The sequence below is a fragment of the Schistosoma mansoni genome, chromosome W, assembly GCF_000237925.1.
Source record: "Schistosoma mansoni strain Puerto Rico chromosome W, complete genome".
NCBI classification, from domain to species: domain Eukaryota; kingdom Metazoa; phylum Platyhelminthes; class Trematoda; order Strigeidida; family Schistosomatidae; genus Schistosoma; species Schistosoma mansoni.
The window spans coordinates 49,035,206-49,057,337 of record NC_031502.1 but is presented as its reverse complement, the minus strand read 5'-3'; the positions used below and the strand labels follow the sequence as shown (position 1 = coordinate 49,057,337).

Here is a 22,132-nt window from a genome sequence, read left to right as displayed (position 1 = left end):
CTTGTCTCTTTTTAAACGATGTTCTGTTGTTAATAGTATCGTAGTGGTATTGATTTTACAACACATGATCTTTGAAACCGAGTTTATAATTACCTTACAGATTTACATTCAACATGTAACAATTAGAGATGAAAATGGTGAACGCAGGAACAATATATCGGTTTGACGTGGCTCACCTTTTCGGACGTGGTCATTCTCTCAACTTACACTTTTCTACATAGAATATGTGATTGTATCGCCAGTTCAAATGTGTTTTTAAGAAGTACTAAACACCATATTGCTGTTTCTCACGATATGACCAATAAGTATAGACAATGATGTGACTTTTGCGTAAAATTTTATAGATTAGATAGTCGCATCATGACACATCTACAATGTTGGAATTAGGTCTATTATTACAGTAATAAAGACAAATACACTAATACCGAACAGGACCATAAATCTATGATCTCATATTTAATCCTTCTAAGCGTCAAACTGCTAATTTCAGCCTGAGAAATGAACATCATCCCAAACTCTTTTTTAAATCCTGTAAACTTTGTACTACGGGAGATCCTGAGGTGAAAACCGTGTCAAAGCAATCTATCTTAGTGTAAATTGTCCCCTGATCTCTCTCGAGCTTATGTTTTTTATATTAGATAGGATTTTCTGTTAAACTCTATGAAAAATCACAGTATATATATATATATATACAAGGTATATCATTTAGCTAAGATTCAATATTTAATTTTTGATTTGTAGATTCTCATATATTACTCATTATTATTTTTATAAGTGCACCTATTTTTGCCACAAGAATAAAAGCCGTAATGCAACATTGTAGGCTTACGGCAATGTGACCAACTAATCTATAGGACCTAATGTTGATTTCAAACTATTGTGTATACTAACCCGTTGTACTGTGGTAGGCAGCGAATTCCGAAGATTACGTTTGGGCTTCAAATAGAATAATATAGAAAATATATTTATGCTATATCACAATCAGTAGAAAAGTTGTATTTCCGACCTTTTGCGACTTACTGTGAGCCACTCATTCTTTATTATTCCATTCTCTCATCTGAAGCCCCTGATCACATTTCACTCTAGCAACGAGAGCTACTATGAATTTAATCTAATAATTTATAATGCCTCTGTCTGTTCCACTACTGAATTTTAGGGATTATTTATCGTTCATAACCAAATGCCTTTCTGCTCCTCTGTTTCTCTTTTCTTAAGTCTTACACACGGCAAAAATGCGGAACATCTGACATCTGGAATAAACTTGACGTATGCGTTTCCCAAGTTGATAGTTCACATTAAGCGCTTTACAGGTCTCCTTAATAACAACTATAAACTAAAAAAGTTGCACTGCATAAATAAGTAGCACCACCAACATACTAAATGCATTTTAGAGCGGAGGGATCTAGTCTGAGACGTGGATGAGATGCAACAGTGAAATATTCTGAAGAGTACAAAGTATATCTGAACGAATGGACTGATATTCGATTAGACAGATCATTGAACCTTCTCATTTCAGACTTCTTATTTGACTGCGTTCGTATCCTTCGGTTATAGAAATGTTAAGTGTAAGGGCGTTGTCAAACTCCGAATACCTGTGACATATTTGAAGGTGTACAGTGTGGAGACTGCTGTCACTTCTGTTGGGAGGGGATTCGACCGTGAATAAGAAAGTGATATCATGCTTGTCTTCTCAGAAATCCATGTGAGATTTTTTAGGTTGTCTCGTGGAATGCGGTGGCGAGGTTCTGGTAGGGCGTTTGTATGGAGGAGAATTGAAGTTCTTGGTAAGTTATATGCAATTATCAAACAACGTGTTGTCTTCCAATACCCTGGTCACAGTAATCCTGCATCGGAGTCTATGTTAGCAGGATTTGTCTCCCAACCCTATCTGTTTGGGAGATCTTGGTCCTTTTTGAAGGGATGAAGCTCGTTAACTTTGTGGACTTTGAGGTGATACTATGAGTACGTTCTAAAGTTTCAGAAACAATTCTGGAGTGATGACATCAAGTGGTACTTGTATAAAGTAAAGAGTCGCATTTATTTTAGCTGAATTCTCAATACACTTTCGGCCGGTATCTAAGATCTCCGTAGTTAACAGTCCCAGAACGAGCTGTAAGAAGAAAAAGGTGGAATATCACAGAGGACATATATTGTTTGTGTCTCATGGAGCTGTGTCCATAACGCGACATTATGACATTAAATTTCAACCCACTGTGAAATCTTTTTATATCTCAGGTGAATCCTTTTAGTTTACTTTAACCTTCATACCGTGGTTTTGTCAGTGTATATAATGGTTGATGAGTTGATTTAATCTAGGGGGCAGTTAAAAACATCACGAAAAGGAGTAAAGCTATTATATTCCTGATGCCAAGAGCTTTTATCTCACGCGTGCTCTGTTTACCTGAGTACAAAACAGTCGTTGCTTAGGGTAATTGCAGAGGCAGGATAGATGTGGGTCAGTGTGACCCATCTTCATTGGATGTCTTTCGAAGTTTGTCAACAGAACTTATCTGACCATATGTACAGTAATATCCAAACCAAACATCCCCTACAATAGTTTTATGGTGGTATTTGTTCTAACCACGCAGCCCCCAAGTTGAACACGAGACAACTAGGGAAATAGATATTCAACATCTAACGTAGAGAAAAACCCAACAATGGGGAAGGTGGGAAGGATCAATTCAATCAATTTAAATTCATCGAATGGTATGGCTCAGCCTTGCAGGCGTGATCATTCTTGTGCGGCCTATACCTTTTATTCATATTAAATATATTGTTCTGTCTCCAGCCTAAATTCGTTCTCCAGCATATATTGGTGATTGTTACGATACGATGAGTCGGTGCAGACATTGATGAGGCTTTCAGGTAAGATCTTATAAATTGAGCGGTTACATCATGAGAAGTCTATAATTTTAGGATTAGATCTATTATTGGAGCAGTACTAATAACGAAGTAGACCGTAATTCTACAAACTTTCTACCCAATGCTCAGTTTATTCAAACTTATCAAGTCCAACCTTGATAATAATGCCGTTATTATAACATTTAATTTGAAGAACTAGAGGATACACTGAGTGACCACACCCATTTGGGCGAGCCACAGAGTGGAGTCCCCCAGGGTACAGTTTCGGGGCCAGTGTGACTCCTCTTGTACGTAAATGACCTCCTCGTCTACTATCGTCATCAGTCTTGCTGACAATGTCAAGATATGGAGAGCGATACAAAGTAAGGGTGATAGCTTAGAACTCCAAAACGACCTGAAGAAATTATCTGAATGGTCCCAAACCTGGCAGTTGCCGATAAATACTTCCAAGTGTATTGTGATGCATATTGGTCATCAAGGTACAGATACATACACGATGAATAACACTGAGCTATCTATTGTCCGGACACACAATAACTTAGGAGTCATCGTTAGCCAATAATTAAAAACTACTGCACACTGTCGTGCAATAATTTTTTGGTCCATAATTTCATGGTCCATACGTAGGGCTTTTAGTCATATCGACGCTAAAACGCTTTTACTTTGTATACAGTGTTCGTGCGTCCTAAACTTGAGTACTGCATACAAGTGACTAGCCCCTGCCTAAAAAGACAGTGAACTCTTGGAAAGGGTTCAGAGAACAGCAACTAAACTGATTCCCTGAACAGCGAAGCTCCCGTATGATACTAGACTGACCAAACTAAACCTATTCCCGCTGTCATATCGAAGAATCAGAGGCGACTTGATCACAGTTTTCAAATTGTTTAGTGATAAATTTGCACCTGATATGCCCTCATTTTTCTTGTCTTCCAAAACAGAAAATCTACGAGGACACTCCAAAAACGTTCACAAGCCCAGAACGAATTACTTGTCAGCTGACTACCGACTTTCCCATCGAATCATCAACGAGTGGAATTCATTACCTCAGCCCATGGTTGGGGCTCCATCCGTCGACTCTTTAAAAAGAAAGTTGGATCAACTGAAACACCATCATTGGCAGGACTAACACAGGCCATCAAGCCTCCTGTTCTTTCCAAACTGGAACTGAAACTAAGTATTAGAAAACACTACGTTTACCTTTCCATAACAAAAACCCATCTTCCACAATACACACCCAGATCCACAATGAATAATATCTCGTTATTTCCACATTGTAAATTACGAGGTTCGACGTTACTTAATAGTATTGAGTCCTCGCACTGGGCGGGCCTTCCAAGTTTGGCGGAGTGGACACCATCTGATGGAGTTGGGTCCCAGTGGGTTTTCTGATTGTCCGGTGCTGCAGGATAAAGAAAATATTGCTGTATGCAGTGAGCCGAAATCAGAGCTTATGAATGAAAAGATTATCAAACAATGTGAATTCTATTTCTCGGACGCAAATATTTTAAAAGACCAGTACCTTCTAAATTTAGTCAAGTCATCAAAAGATGGATGGGTGGATCTCTCAGTAATTGCAAGTTTTAAAAAACTCCAGTCTTTGACGACGGATCTAAGCGTTATTCGTCAGTCATTGACAGCATCAACTAAAATTGAGGTGTCAGAAGATGGGAATACAATTCGACGCGTTGATCCTTTGCCCACTTGGGACAAATCCGTTTACTACCGTACCATCATATTGTCGGAATTCCCAGAAAATTCAAACGTCACAGTGGAAAGTATTCAGGAGTTCTTCACGGTAAGTCGACACGAAGTAATCACAATGCAGTGTTTAATTACCCCTTTTGTGTCTTAGAATTTTGATGATGATTATGTCGATAGGGGTATTGACAGATTAATAGCTCTTGGTTCCTATTAATACGTCAGGTTTTATTTTGAAGGACACCGGGGATGTTGTTTAGAACACTTCGGTCGATAGTGAGTCTCAAGATGTAACTACCCACCTACATCTCAGACTGCAGTTGTACCTCTAGTTTCTGGGTATTTATTTTTGGCCTGCGTTTAGCACAAATCTAATTGGGTGTTTCGAGAACAAACTAAAGGCCCTTTTATTGCCTTTTTAGCATGGTTTTGTGCTTGTTTAGTCCCATCATGAAGATGCAGTCAGAAAGGTCTGACTTCTCAAGCGATTGATCAATGCGTCTAGCGGTTCTATGTACTTTTTCAGGAAGTTTAACTCACCTCGTAAACAGAGACCTGGACCTGTAACAATATATCAATTTGGACTTTCAGTTGGCCTATGTACTTTCAGCAACTAACAAAACTGTCTTCAACCTACCTAATCAGACACAGGGCGATTCCTGAGTTTTCCAGCTTCGGTAAAGCCTAGTGTGTCAAAACTTGCTGATATCGACGTTTATTACTTTTGATTCTCAGGCACCTATCTACTCTGTAAAGCCCACGTTTATCCAGAAGTATAATACACTGACTGTAAAGGTTGGTTAAACTATCAGTAACCATGTACTTGAAAGGAAGTTCACTTTTGGCTCTTAAACATCCTTTCTGTGTCCTCTAAGATGTTTTAGCCTGGTCAAATGTGTAAAGTCACTTTTAAGCACCATAATTCATATTTTAAACTCACTTTGGCCAACGGTAATTCGTATTCCCCTTATGGTAACCAACAATCTTCTGGTCACCCTTTAGTCTGAGCTATGGTAGTAGATTCAGACTGCCATGGTTATTTATTTATTTATTTAAACACATAAATATTAGTACAAACGGGCACCAGATATATATGCGCCACACAAATCTCATTTGATTTGTGTGATGGCTGTGATACTGCACAGGTGCCCAAACTGAGGCGAGTGGTTTTCTTAGGGGGCTACACCTCGAGCCTTTGGCCTAAAGGTCTGATCCACAAGGCAGTGGAGCATCGTGAGGAGATGCAGTCCCATGGTAGCCGGTGACCAACGATTGATTGATACGCCATTTGTTCCTTCAGGATACTGGAGCCCATGTGCACCATTGGTTTGGAATCAGGGTTTTCCAACTCCCCTAGGTGAACACTCCACATCTACCAACCCAGTTAAAGCACCGGACATCCGCTGTTCGTCCTCTCAATTTCGTAAACAACACCCCCGCCACGAGAAGGCAGTGAGTAGGACTTCCCTGGCAGAGGCTATATATTCGCGTGGCCATATGAGAGAATTTGGAGAGGGAGAGCGGACTCTCCCCACTCTCGGCCATACCAGGGCATTTGGGGGCAACTACCTGGTTGGGGTAGACCAGATAACTGTTACCGGTGGTTGGAGACTTTGGTTGGCATGGCTCAATCCCTCATAATGGCGCAGATGCATTCGCTGTTTAGATGCCGATTTCAACTTTTGGTATCCCTTCTTACGTGTCTTTCTACCTTATCTTCCCAAACTATGTTCCCAATGTTTCGTCTTCGTTTTTATTAGTTCTATCACACAATTTCGATCCCTTTTGTTTTCATCTGATCGGATAGCAAACTTGGGCCAACGCAAATCTGTGCTAGACTTTATGTTGATTATGTTTCCCTATCCCCCAAAAGTTCTCTAGGGCATCTGAGTCCACCTTTAACCTGCTTTCGGTCCGTACACAGTTCACTAGTTTTCACGCCAAAGTTAATGTATATATTTCTATATATCCTTATGTCTTAAAATCGTCCACTGTTTAAGAGTACGTATTCCCAACCAAACAACAGAAACAGTGATATGGAGGGCCAATCAGAAAAAGCCTAATTAGAGAGTCAATCATGCTTATCGAATGGGCAGAAACGGGAGAAATGCCATGCCTCACACTTCCAACAACTAGTTGGAGGCATTGTCGAGCGACGTGAACTAGAGTCATGAACATTATGCATTTGGTTCAGACGAGGAAAACTTCGTAAATCATGCTTTGTGACATTAATACTGCGGTCTGAATGAGTAATTTTCAGTAAATGAAATGGATCGGGATTTGGATGTTCGATTATTTTAGTATCATTCTTAAGATTAACAATATGACGACATTCATTTGTAATATCTTTAAACGTAAGGTTGGGATTTGACTCGATTCTAGTACGAATATTTGAGTCTGACGATGACTACAACCCTAATACAAAGATAAGACACTTGAATTGTTCATCAAAAAGTGGGCGCAATGTGGAACTCTTTCATTGCTTATTAACAAATGCTGCATATGAAAAAAATTACTTCCAAATATCAACAGTTCTAAGACAATTATATCTCAAATTAAACAACAAAGTCTGATTAATGCAAATTTCTGTTGACTTCTGCACAATATAATGAGAAGTCGATGATTTTTTTGGCAAGGTAATGTTCGAATGCTTTTCATGTTCAGCCGCTCCAAGTCTACGAAGTAAAATTATCACCTCTGAAGAGTCATCTTGATGTGAAAACTCAACTTGAAAAATGTCTTAGTATCTCTTAAACCATGATTCAAATGTGACACCAGCATCAGGATCAAAATGAAATTCGCCCATTGAGTTGGTCAGCGATTCGGTTGTTGAGCCCTTTTATTTGGACACATACTGAATTTTCTTGAAGTCACAACAGTTAAATAAGTCTTGATTAATACGAAATCCTTCTCTTTTGATCACAATTATCATTGCACAATAGTCCCTGTAATATGAAAAATATAGCTCAGTGTGTAACGTACATCATAAAATATTCTACTTTTGTTTTCATTTTACCTTGCAGATGAATGGCCATCCTCCATCTTTAGTGCGTGTTCTGTTTCCAAACCGCAAGATACCATCTGATCTTAAACGTTCACAAATACTACATAGTCAACTCGGTGTCAAAATCTGTGCTGTTGTTGAATTCCCTAATCGACCTGATGCATTAAAAGCAATTAATTTATCTCGCTCTCACTGGGGGAAAATCTATGCATACCTTTTGTGTAAGTTACAAATCTTCCTTTTTAAATGTAGTTCCTTAGTTTGTATGATGTTGACATCGCTTTTTAATAAAAAATTGTTGGTTGACTAACAAGTGCACTGTTAAGTCTTTCCATATTTGAGTCACTTAATGGTACTCAGTACAATTTCATGTACTTGGCTTTTAACTGACTATTTAACCATTCAAACCACAGTAGGGTGTATCATGATTAAGAGCTTTAACGTAGTGGTTGGTAGTCATGTATTTGATTTGTGGTAAAATAACTAAAAGGGAAAATATTTTCAATATTCTTAGTTACATCCCATAAGATCCCTTGCAGGATGCAGAAAAATATGTTCGTCAGTCATCTGAATAGTCTCAAATAAATGCACTTGGCTTAAATCTTAACGTCGGCTGAATGTTTAGATACGAATAGAAGTTGTTTTTATTAGCAATCAGATTTGCATCAAAAGTTGTTTTTCCCAATTTAATGGTGATCGAGACATTTTCGATCTGCACTCACTCTTAGTGAAGTCACCATCTAATGTTTAGTGTTCACCCTCTTCAGTCAGTCAGTCAGCTACAACGTAGGACCAGGCACATATATGCATCGGTCCAAGTTGCCATACCTCGTTAGCACAACAAGATCAACACCGGATTCATAGAAGTAATTAATTTAGTGGTGGTAGTATATAAAGAAAGGTTGTATATAAGGATATAGTATAGGAAGGAAAAAAGTTATGAAACAATTTTAATATCAAGGTTTAAGGGAAGATAAAGAGTGTATACACCTACGACATTGTGATCGATTTTGAGTCATGTTACCTACAATTTCCAACCATTGGTTACGATAGTCACGCGGACCCCAACCAGGTAGTCTGCATCTGCCAACATGGCTCAGACTAGAAGTTAGTGACTTCAAGCATTGATGCCATGTTTTGGTTTGGCCGCCCCTAACTCTCTTCCAACCATCTCCTACACTAGTCAGCGTAGCGCGTCGTGGTAATCGGTGTTCAGGCATACGTAACACGTGGCCTAACCATCTCAGTCGATGAAGATTCATCACCTCATCAACTGATTTACCATCATTCCCTATTACCCTGCGTCGAACCTCACTATTACTTACCCGGTGATCCCAGCAGATGCGAGCAATATTTCTAAGGCATCTGTGGTCAAATACTAGTAACCTACGAGTATCTTCTACTCTTAATGGCCATGTTTCACAGCCGTAAAGTAGAACAGAACGAACTGATGCGCAGTATACTCGTCCCTTAATTGATAGACGGATATCTCGTCTACGCCATAGGTGACGTAAGTTGGCAAAAGCCAAACGAGCTTTTTGAATCCGTGCAGAGATTTCGTCAGACACCAACCCATTAGGGCTGATCAGACTTCCAAGATAAGTGAAGTTGTCGACGCGTTCGACTACTTCACTCCCTATCCTTAGTTCGGGTGTTGACGCAGGCCAGTCCTGGAGTAACAATTTACATTTGGATGGGGAGAAACGCATCCCAAACATCCTGGCATTATTACTGAGTTCCAACAGAAGACTCTGCATTTTGCCAGCGTCTTCACCAAACAGGACTATGTCATCTGCGTATTCTAAGTCGCTTAGTGGTCCCCCTGGTAGGAGATCAATTCCTGTAGATTCAGTCGAAGAGAGTGTTATTTGCAGCAACAGGTCTATAATGAAGTTAAACAAAAATGGGGATAATGGACAGCCTTGACGGACATCACTTGAGGTTGTAAAATCAGATGACAGTTCGCCATAAGCTCTTACTCGACTAATAGTGTTCGAGTAAAGAGCCTTCACAAGGTTTATGTACTTCTCAGGTACACCTTTCAATGACAGACACTGCCACAGAACCTCTCGATCTACAGAGTCAAATGCTGCTTTCAAGTCAAGAAAAACTATCATTGTCGGACGCCGATAAGCGTGTCTGTGCTCTAAAACTTGACGAATGGTGAATATGTGGTCGATACAGCCACGACCAGGTCTGAAGCCAGCCTGATTTTCTCGTGTTTGCAGTTCACGAGTCTTAGTTAGGCGCCCGATAATTATTGAGGCTAGTATTTTAGATGCTATGTTAGTCAGACTAATCCCTCTATGGTTATCGCAGGATGATTTTGACCCCTTTTTATATATTGGGACAATCAGTGATTGTGACCAGTCGGATGGGATTACATCCGTCTCCCAGATTTTAGCCAGAATATTAGTCAACCTAATCGCTAAAATTGGACCACCATATTTAAAGACCTCTGGAGCCAATCCATCAGGACCAGCTGCTTTTCCTCGTTTCAGATTACTCATAGCCTTTTGAACTTCAAGTAGGGTCGGGGGGCCTACCTCAATGTTCCATTCAGGTTTTCTGGGAATAGTGGGTAGTTGTGCAGTAGCTGAAGGCCAGCTAAACTGCTCCTCAAAGTGTTCCGCCCATCGTTCTAAACGTTTAGGTTGAGAGCAGATAAGGGTTCCGTCTTTTTCGGAGATTGTCTCACTTACACTTGACTTCTTAATTCCGGTTTCTTTTATTAGTCTGAATAGTTGCCTGGTGTTGCCTACAGCCGCTGCCTTTTCCATCTCTTTTGCTTTCGTTGCCCACCACTGCTCACGATCGTTCCTTAGACTTTTAGTTAACCTAGATCTAATTTGTTTACGCTCTTCGTCGTGTTCAGAGCCTGATGGGATGAGTTTACGCGAATCCATCAGTGAAATGGACTTAGAGGAAATCCACTGGTTTTTTGGAGCCCTATGGTTTAAATGACTAATAGATGTGACTGCTGTTTCCACAGCTGTTCGTATGTCTTTCCAAGCAGCATCTGGGTCAGTCTCGTTTACAGAACTGCCTAGATGTGAACTCAGTTGTTTCTGGAATTCGCATTTGGCTTTCTCGTCCTCCAGTTCAATCCTAATGGGTCTTCTTAGTGTAATTTTCCTGCGTCCATTGAGGCGCAGACAAATGCGCGCTCGTATTAAAGCGTGATCAGAGTCTAAACAAGTATTCCAATACGAGCGACAATCTTCTATTGAGCCTCTCCAACGATGACTGATGACAATATGGTCTATTTGAGTCCATCGTTGGTTTGGTGCAGGTGGTCGCCATGTTAGACGATGTCTCTCCTTATGTTTAAAATTAGTGCTTGCTAAAAATAAACGATTGTCTGAGCATAGTTGCAGCAGACGATCACCATTATCGGTTCGTTGAGCCGGAATACTAAAACACCCACCTAAATGTCTTTCTGTTTGATTTAAGCTGCCTACCTGGGCATTAAAGTCACCCGCTACGACTACTATGTCTGAGCGCTTAGCTTTCTGAAGAAGCTCAGAGAGTTTTCTGTAAAAGTCATCTTTTACTTCATCATGGCTGCGGTCAGTGGGAGCGTAGGCAGAAACGACGAAAAGGCAACGACGTGTGTCCCTATCCTTCCGAGTTCTTACGGAGCCATTTAGCCGGACAGCACACAGGCGACTGTTAACGGGGATCCATTCTAGTAGTGCCTGTTCTGCCATTGTACTTAGTGCTATGCCTACACCTGCAAGTCCACGAGAACTAGCCAACGGGTCGCCAGATACACGGAGGGTGTATTTCGTCGGCTGTCCATTTTGGCGAGGTGAGGTCAAGTGAATGACCACACTGGGATCCTGTATGCGTGTTTCGGAGACACAGCATACATCAATGGTACGAGATTCTAGAGTTTTAGCTAAGGAGGCCTGTTGACCGATTTGGCATAGGGTACGTACGTTGAAGGCTCCAATGTGTAGTTTGGAGCGAGGTTTTAGTAGACCTGGGACAGCGTTTCGCGCACTAGAATCGTTGGCCATGGTGACACTTGAGGAGGAAACCGGAACAGGAAGTTTAGTGTTGAAAGTCAAGGTAGAAGGAATAGTAGGAATTGAAGAAGGAGATTGATTATGAATACAGTGGTCTTGAGTGTTGTTAGAGGTATGAGGGCAGTTATCACTTCCCGGTTGCCCACACCGTGGAAGGATTCTTCTAGAGGTACCTGAAAAGGAAATTGGGTTAGAAGTGGTCTTAATGACCTGAGAGCGTGACCGCAGTGCCCAAGGGACAACTGCTTGAGGTCGGTCACACACGACCTTTTTGTGGGTAGTTTTTGTGTTAGCTCCGTTCTTCAAAAAAACCTTACCGCCGGAGACGGATATCCGTGGGATAAGGCGAGGTGTGCATTTTTAGGGTCGACCTTTTCTAACCCCACCCCTCCTTGTGGGAAGGCAGCATCGCTGTCATGCTGGTTGTCTGAAGGAAACACCTTACTGCTGTCACACCTCTGTACAGTCAGCAGTACGACTTCGCCTTCGGACCTTGGGTTTGCTGCTTTTAGTCTCACCGCTCTTCAACCGACCTGTCTGGCATGGTAGGACCTCGAGGAACGATTGTTCCAGCCAGCATAGCTCGATTGCTTCATCACGATAGGCAAGCCCGACCACCACGTCAAGGTAGCAGCAACGATCGGGTCAAATTACAGTCTTTCATTAATAGTATGAACTTAACAAACTATCATTGGAATCGTGGTTATGCTACTGGGCACATCAGGTTCATCTCACAATTTAGTGGTTAGCGAGTTTCTGACAATAAAACCGATCAGTTCGGAATTGATCTCATTTGCTACTGCTACTAAACATCAAACTATCTAAACTCGGTGTTTGTTGTTGACCCACTTTAAAATGATAGTAAGTACTGACCGTACTTCCAAGACTTCTTAAAAATTGCAATTAGAATTACTTGCACCTCCCAACAACGTTTTACATTAGTGTTTATATGTACCTTTTGGCTTTCTAAGCCTGACCCTTTAAAATGTAGTCTTAACAAGAAAACAGTTTCAAACCCCTCACAAAATTCACATTATTGGCCTTTGTAAGGTAAAATTCAACCATATAATCTGTTCTTCCACGAAAGTTGTTTGTATCGTTTTACCCATGTAAGCGAATTTTCTACATATACTGTTGTTCGCTGCATACAGTTATCTTGGAAGTCTTTCAACTCTGATAGATGGTTGATGTCTAATCAGGTCAGAAAGTTCACTCAGCTTTCGTTAACTGGTGTTACCTTTTTGTGGAGATGAAATGACAATCCGCCAACCAAAGAGGAAGTACACTGTGCAGCAGTTCTCTGTACATTACTATGTCTGTAAAGCAGGAGACGTGGAGTTTGCAATTACTTGGCTACAGATGTATTCCTAGGCACTGGCCTCATATGGTAGAAAAATTAAATGAAGAATATTGAGGATAAGTGTAGGGTTCTAGGCAAATCGGTTAGTAAGACTGAGTATTGATCAATTGAGGTGATTAGGGCATATTCTACGTGTGCTTGACCATTGCCTACCTCGATGGGTAATATTGGCTGATGTCGGAGTAGGTTTGAAAAATGTTGGGAATTGGTTGAACCGAGACGTATGTGGTGGTCGATATTCGATATTATCCTTGAACTTTGTCTATTGTTCGTCCTGATAACTGCGACTAGATAACGCCCCAACGGCGTATAAATCAGAAGGCGAATACAAGGTGTTGATTGCGTTTATTATTGAACCACGCACAGATATTCAAAATTACAGGTACGTTAAGCAAGCATGAAAGAGTAGTGCTATAAAGCAAGCGAGTGAGCGAGCGAGTCAGTAAACAACAGGATTAAAATGTACATATGCATACATAGCGAAATGAATGAATCATCGAATCAATTAAGCGATTAATAGTAAGACTTATTTTATTTTATTTTATTTAAACACATATATATTGGTACAAAAGGGCACCAGATACATATGCGCCACACAAAATAATGAAAGTAGGAAGAGAAAGGATGAAAAGATAAGGCGGACTGAAATGTACAACCAGAAAACTCTTTCAGTTAAGAAAGTTAGAACCACTCTTTATGTAGAAAGTAAAAGAAGGTTGCAGCAGGTTCGCCACTGGCTTCTATTCTGAGCCATATCTGATAACGTCTCTAGCCACTGTGTTGCACCATCTCTCGGACCCCAGCCAGGGAGTCGTGAAGGACCAACAGAAGCTAGCCCTTTGCAGCTTTCTTTCATACCACGACACCATGTCATACACTGACCTCCTCTCCGCTTTTTCCAACCAGTCCCAGGGTCGGCAAATAATGCACGACGTGGAATTCTCTGGGACGACATTCGTAAAACATGTCCAAGCCACCGAAGTCGGTGTTTCAAGATGGTGACACCAATTGAATTATCGTCTCTGCGCCCGAACACACGATGCCGAACCTCTGCATTACTAACATGGTGTTGCCACTGTATGTCAGCAATCCTTCGGAGACAACGATGATCGAACACAGAGAGTCGTCTAACATCCTCAACTCGGAGAGACCAGGTTTCACAAGCATAGAGCAAAACTGCTCTCACCGACGCGTTGTAGATCCGACCCTTGACAGCCAGACTAACATCACGAAGGTGCCAAAGATGGCCCAGATTGGCATAAGCCGCTCTGGCTTTCATTATACGTGCATCGATCTCATCACTCACGCCACCACCAGCACTTATGTAGCTACCTAGATACACGAACTTCTCAACTACTTCAATCTGCTCACCATCTAGGGTGAGTACAGGATGAGAATCCTGCCAGTCTTGTAGGAGTACTTTGCACTTGGAGGGTGCAAAGTACATGCCGTACCTGCGGACACTGATTGCCAACTGATTAAGTGCGGATTGCATGGCTTGAGCATTATCGCACAGTAAGACAATATCATCTGTATACTCAAGGTCGAGAAGTCGTTCTCCAGGTAACATATCCACACCGCCATTACTTACATCCATCAGAGCTGTTTCCAGAATGTCGTCGATAGCAAAGTTGAAGAGGAATGGTGAGATCGGGCAACCCTGCCTAACCCCACTGCTCGAATGGAACAAGGGAGAAAGGTGGTCGTATGCCCTCACCCTGCCTGAGGTGTTTGTATACAGGGCCTTTAAGATGTTAATAAACATCTCAGGCACACCCTTCTTCAATAGACAATCCCAGAGAACAGTCCTGTCCAACGAATCGAAGGCAGCCCTGATATCAAGAAACACTACGATTGTTGGCCTGCGATAAGTATGACGGTGTTCTAACATTTGGCGGAGGGTGAAGATGTGATCAATGCATCCTCGACCAGAACGAAAACCAGCCTGCTCCTCGCGAGTCAATCGTTCTCGGGTTTTAAACAACCTACGAAGAATGATAGAAGCCAATAGTTTGGACGCAATCGGAAGTAGACTTATTCCCCGGTAGTTGTTACAGGAACAACGTGAACCCTTTTTAAAGATAGGGACGACTATCGACTCATTCCATGATGTTGGAACACTTTCTGACTCCCAAACCTTTCCAAACAACACAGTCAGTTCCTTAGCCAGAAAGTCACCACCATCTTTAAAAAGAGCCGGAGGTAAGTCATCTGGGCCTAGTGATTTGTAGCGCTTCAGGAGTTGGAGTTCCTTGCGGACTTCCGCCTCGTTTGGTGGATCAGTCGTCACCGGCCATGGGGGGCAGGACAAGCTGGTTGATGTTGCTGGAGCAGCAGGCCAGTTGAACTGCCCTTCGAAGAATTCCGCCCATCGTCCAAGACGTCGAGAGATATTGGTGATTGGCATCCCGTCATCCTCGTAGATTGTTTCACTCACACCAGACTTCTTGCTGCCAGTGGCTCGGATGAGTTGGAAGAGCTTCCGGCAGTTACCAGATGCAGCTGCTGCTTCCATCTCATTAGCACGCTCCGACCACCAGGCTTCTCGGTCCTTACGCAAGCTTTTCCCAATTTCATTACGTAACAGCCTTCGTTTGTGGTCAAACTCACGGTCACCCGGAGTAGACCGACGGGCTTCTATCAGTTGTAAGGAGCCAGAAGAAACCCAGTGCTTGTAAGCGGGACGTTTCGCGAAGCCGCAAGCGGCTTTACTCGCCATTTTCATGGCGTCGTGAAGAAGCAACCAATGCTCATCTATACTTTTCGGTGGGGTGGTAGCTAGCCTAGAGGCTAGCTCCGCTTGATATTTACTTGCAACAGAAGTTGCAGCCAGTTTACTAACATCAATCCGTTGGTGGTGGTCAATCCTTCGGCCACTGAAAAGTAAGGTGAGGTTGGCGCAGACCAGGGCATGATCAGACTCCAGATAGGTACTCCAAAAGGAGCGGCAGTCTTGTACACAACCACGCCAGCGGTAGCTGATCGCGATGTTATCAATCTGAGTCCAGGCTTGGGATGCAGAGGGAGGACGCCAGGTGGCACACCGGCGATGACTGTGCCGGAAGTTAGTGCTGGCCAGAAACAGGTTGTGGTCTGTGCACAGTTGCAGCAAACGGTCCCCGTTATCTGTCCTGCGACCAACAAGTCCCCATCGGCCACCTAAACGACTCTCTTCTGTGCCTAGACGCCCGACCTGTGCATTCAAGTCTCCGGCTAGTACTACAATATCTGTCGAACGCGCTTTCTGGAGAAGAACAGTTAACTGGTGGCAAAACTCATCCTTGATTGCATCCGGGCTGCAATCTGTCGGGGCATAGGCGGAGATAACGAAAAGACACCGTTTCTCACGCCGATTTCTTCTCACTTTGATGGAACTTTCTAATCTAACAGCACATAACCGACTGTTAATGGGGATCCAATCGATTAGTGCTGCCTCAGCTCTAGCGCTTAGTGCAACACCAACGCCAGCAAACCAGACGAAGATGCCACAGGGTCCCCGGATAAGCGCACGTGGAACAAGCTTTTCGAGGCGACAGATGGAGAACGAATTTGTAGTACTTCACTAGAGTCTTGAATACGGGTCTCGGATAGACAGCAAACATCAACATTAAGACTTTCTAAAGACATAGCCAGCCCCATCTGTTGTCCGATCTGCATTAGTGTGCGAACGTTGAAGGAAGCCAGCTTGAACGGCGTACGTGGTTTCAGAAAGACTGCTTCAGTATTCATAATCGGTGGAAGCATTCACTTTCAACCAGACAGTGACTAGAGATCGTTTAGATAGGACAGATTTTCCGCCATGGGCGAGCTGCTGCATAAGTTGAAAAGTAAGGTTACACAAATTGGGGATAAAAGGGGGTGAGTTAGCGATATGGTAAATAATAAGAATAATATTAATAATAAAGGTAATAATAATAATGTAAATTGTCTTGCTTCTAGTATGAGCAGGAATAGTATCGTCAATAAAATTCATCATTTCATTTATTTGTGAGTGGGCTGTGATACTGCCCGGGTGCCCAAACCGAAGCAGGTGGTTTTCTTAGGGGGCCACACCCCGAGCCTTTGACCAAAAGGTCTGATCCACAAGGCAGTGGAGCATCGTGAGGAGATGCAGTCCCATGGTAGCCGTTGACCAATGACAGGTTCGTCCGCCATTCGTTCCATCAGGATACTGGAGCCCATGTGCACCATTGGTTTGGAATCAGGGTTTTCCAACTCCCCTAGGTGGACTTTTCGTATCCACCAACCCAGTTAAAGCACCGGACATTCGCTTTTCGTCCTCTCAATTTCGTGAACAACACCCCCGCCACGAGAAGGCAGTGAGTAGGACTTCCCTGGCAGAGGCTATATATATTCGCTGGCCATGTGAGAGCATTTCGAGAGGGAGAGTAGACTCTCCCCACTCTCGGCCATACCAGGGCATTTGGGGGCAATAGTAAGGCTAGCAAAATGAATATATGCGTAGGCAGTAAACAATGCTCAAGCGTACATAATAAAGGTACAATGGTATAGATAGGTTGTTATTGCACTAACTACTCTGTCCGTTAAATAAGTTAACAAAGGGCTTAACCAAATTAGATGTGAACAAACTCAATTGTACGTGAGCTGCTATAATAGCTTCCCCCCCCAGTAAACAAAGATACAAAACAGTGTGTTTGGCAAAAAAGTATTAAATTTAACAGGACGGTAAATATCAAAATTTATGAAATTAAGATGTATGATAGAACTATCGCGTAAGTTATTACAAATGCGTGTGGGCTTGGGTTTGTGTACGTCCATGAGGTCAGATAAGATAACAGATCAAAATAATGCGTTAATGCTTCCAGAGGTGTATATAAATTGACATCGTAACATACAAAATATGTTGAATATAATCATAGATAAAGTTTTCGATGTGCACATATAAAACGAAGAGGATAGAAATTTACATCTGAGGTGGTGGAAAATATTATCAATTAAAAATCGTAGCTATGTATCGTTGGGGCCATCTTACTCTTCGACCATATCTTGTCCTTACCGGATTCTCTTTTTCTTCTTCGTCGATGTCGATGATTGGAACTCACGTTTCGGTGGTTCGACGATTTTCGAAGGGTCTGTATGTACTGGCTGATCATCAGCTTCGATGAAAGCTGGTTGGACTCGGTCGATGCTAAATACATCCGTTTTTCCGGCTTTATCTACCATAATAGTTTTATCATTTCTTCTAATCACTTTAAGTGGACCATCATAGGCCGGTTGTAAGGGACGCTGCACATTATCCCTTCTGATTGATAAACACTTGGGTACTGTCACTCAGTTGTTTTGGTATGTACACCCGGTGTTCATATTGCCTCGGAAGGGTTACTCTTAAATTACTCATATGCTGCTTTAGACGTTGTACATAGTTGGCCAAATCAGTTGGAACACTTTTATCTGAGGTGAAAAACTCTCCTGGTAAACGTAGAGTAGTTCCATAAACCAACTCTGCTGGGCAACATCCTATATATTGTTTAATTGTTGATCTTGAACTCAACATGACTAATGGGAGCTTGCTGGCCCAATCATTATTGCTAATAACAGATGTAAGAGAGGCTTTAAGTTGCTGATGTAATCTCTCTACCGTACCATTCGCCATCGGGTGTCGTCAGACCTTAGTCTGTTTAGCTCGACGTCTATATTTTGCAATGCTGCTAATTTGTGATAGTCGATTTCAGCATAATCATTTAGAAACGACCTGCATGGCTCGATTTTATCTTTTGACACTACTAAATTTATGGATATGTATCATCTCCATGAAGTTGCTGACCTGATCTGATTCATTATGGTAGGTGCAGACTATGTGGTTGTGGTATGCGGAATTGTCGTAATCAGTGATTGGAGATATTGTATAACTTTGTGCTGAGTCGAATTTAGTACCCTAAATTCATCCACTCTTTGTCTTCATTTGAGGTTTGAAATTATCTTATACTTCCTTTTTTATTGCCTGAATTCGTGTTTTTGGGAACATTATCTATGTGTAATTTCCTAACTACTACTATTACTACTGCACCAATATATATCTTGATAATTCAATCGCAGTGTGGTGTAGTAATTTGGTCCGATACTTTTTACAAGTCCTTACATTGCTTATAAATATGGTTCTGTTCTGTTCTATTTCGAAAGCTATTATTATCAATCATTATACTTTCACTACTTATTAAAGTATCGTAATTATATTTTTTCTGTATACAAGGTCATGGCAATAAAAAACTAAATAAAAACCAACCCGAACATAAGACGTAAGTTTCCTTAATTGCCGTATCTTTTCTTTTATTGCAAATCATGTATTACAGTAAGTACTTCTCATCGATTAATTCAAACAACTCAGTGACGAGTTACTGGTTCATTTCTTTGAGGTCACTTGTGCGAAGCTTGTTGATCTTCGACCGCTTGCTCAAATCAGGATTGTTGTAAGAGCCTAAGCATTCAAATGATATTATATGTACTTATCCGTATTTGCTTTGATTACTTTCACCGTTAACTACTAAATAAGCTTAAAAAGATTCATTTCTTCTCAGAGCTTGAAAAAATACGTCAAATTTATGCGTAAATAATCTTTTTTGAAACAGATCCCTTGCGATAATTTTATTATATTTAGATACTAGTAGTCAGATTTTCGTAATCCGACACATAACCTGAATCCACAAATAAACAAGGTTGCCGAAAATACACAAATTATGGTCAAATGAGGCATTAGTGATATATGGATTATTTGTTCTTGATGTAGTGTTAGCGGAATACTATAGATTGGATTAAAGTATTTTCCGTGCAGAATCATGTTGGGGGACGCTGATTGGTTATTTCTTAGCCAGTCAGCGCCAGGGTATACTTGGGAATGACTCTAGATTATTGTGTGAAAATTATTAATATACTAACGTTTTTCTCATTGTAATTCCTACTTCCATTCAACCTTGTTTATTTGGAATATAATTATGTTCCTGTTCAGCCGTTTTCTGATTTAGGAACTTATCTAGTGAAGTAAAGTATATGAAGAATACTAAGCAATAAGATTAGTTGGGTCATAATAACAGAGATCGAAACACCGTACCCAATACAAATTGTCCTCATTATTGATGATCGTGCTACTTTTTAAATTATATTCATGAAAAGCTGTTATGTCTGAAGCGTTTCGAATTCACTAGTAGCGAACGGAACAGAGACTTGTGACCAGAGACCGATAAGCTAGCTATTCTGACGCGACCCATACCCAGCTAACTAGAGTAAGAAGTTCAAAATTGGAAGTGGGGGAAATATATTCCGTAGCAGCCAGAAGCACAACAATCATAAGGGGAAAAAGTCAAACGTATATATACAGCAACAAATTGTCCTTGGGCATCATTATAAAATAGCACACTCAAAGAAACAATGGACCAATAGCGTTTAAAATAGTTTACAAGTGGGAAATATAACGTAAATGTAAAAAGAGCGCTTTCGGCGCGCAAACAGCTAAATTCAAATTTTCAAAATAAAATTATAAAATTAAGCCATTTATCAATTAAGTTCTGGGGATTTGACATCCCCAACAAAGGCAAAGCAACAAATGTGACCATCACAAAAAAATCGACTAATTGTTAAACCAGATGACTAATATATATCAGTGATTCACCAACAGTTTTCCACTTTGATTTTCAAAGCGATTAGACACCACAAAATCATGTAAATATTATCGGGTGATCATTATATGATAAGTATTGTCAGTGAGATGTCATTTTATCAAAAGGAGTGTTTTCGTGTTTGAAATTTTTTTCTAATGATAGGAGTTTCAAAAGTCATCCATGCCATAAACTAATTTATTTATTCTACTTACAGTGAATTCCTGTGCATGGAGACTATTGGTTTTAGTTATGATGGTTGTTTACACTGAGCTTTCACTAAATTTAACGTGATAGTTTTCTTCGGTTATGATATTGGATGATGGATGCTCTATATGTGACTTGACCATTCGATTCCAAGTCGGTGATCTATAAATAATGCGCTCTCTGTGGGACCTAGAAGTCGTAGGTACGATTCCAGGTACGGTTCTTGGAGAACATTATTGAAGTGCTGCCTCAAAATAAGATAAAATGACTATCCAGTGCTTCTAAGTTTCCAGAGGTTCTTCCACCTGATGTCGACCCGCGATAAAAACCATTTTCACACTGATTTAATCTCTAAAATAAAAAAAATTAATATCACTCCATAAGGGTTTGGTCATAGGCACAAATAATAAAGTAGTCGATATCTCATCAGGCAATCGATTATTTTTGTTTGCGAACAGGATGTATGAATTATAAACCTGAGCCGAAATTCGGTAATCTATCTAATGTTTTTAAATTCACGAGATTACACAAAAAAGCTGCCTCTTGAATATTTTTATATGCGTATATATAGTCACAGTATAAAGTCTTGTATACCTGAATTCGTTATTTTTCATTTATGGTTCTTTTGAGCATGTGACAACATTCTGATTTTTGTTTTTAGTGTCCCCAATACCACCAATCCCAAGGATGTTGCTGATGATAAAGTTGATCCCATTCGCAAAACATTTCTACGTCGTCTGGATTGTTTTAGCAACAATAGTATTCATGTGTCTCACGTACGAGAGCCAATAGGTCCACCAACTGAAGAAAGTACTGGTTTTTCTCCTGGTTGGCGTGAGTTACTCCGGCTACAGCGAATGCTGATTCGCGACGGAGCTAAAGTGATTAAGTCTTCAGAAGCCGAACTTCAGCCATTAGATAATGCAATTGTTTGTATAGATTCCGGTGCAGTTTGCGCCTCTTAGAAAACAACCAGTCACATATAACAGAAGTATGTCAATCTTTCGGTGATAAATGCATCCTTCATGATCATCTATATTTCACTTGACTCCTTCATATCTCTCCATTTTTGCGATATATATATACACCAGATTCAGAATATAACAAAATCCCCTTGTCTAACACTGGTTACACATTCCTATTTTATAATAGATATTTCTGTAGCTAGAAAAACAAATTTTTTTTTCACCAAACTATTTCAGAATAATTGTTTCGATTTTTTTTATAAAATGTTGCCTGTAATTTGAATTATCAATAGATGCATCTTCAAAGTAATATGACAGTTAAACAGTGTAAAATAAAGTATAATCATATGATGCATGAATACCGGAAAATTTGCTTATGGAATCTTTCATTTCTT

The 22,132-nt window shown here is 40.8% G+C and overlaps 1 protein-coding gene across 1 annotated transcript; it reads left to right on the top strand.

The window, feature by feature from the left end:
- Nucleotides 1-4,222: 4,222 nt before the first annotated feature.
- On the top strand, nucleotides 4,223-22,119 carry Smp_161160 (putative lupus la ribonucleoprotein; the record flags this gene model as incomplete). Its single annotated transcript, XM_018789988.1, has 4 exons — nucleotides 4,223-4,657; nucleotides 7,584-7,785; nucleotides 19,167-19,212; nucleotides 21,434-22,119. The coding sequence occupies 4 exons, from the start codon at nucleotides 4,223-4,225 to the stop codon at nucleotides 21,735-21,737; spliced, it is 987 nt and encodes a 328-aa protein (XP_018655376.1). The 3' UTR covers nucleotides 21,738-22,119.
- Between the last annotated feature and the right edge of the window lie 13 nt (nucleotides 22,120-22,132).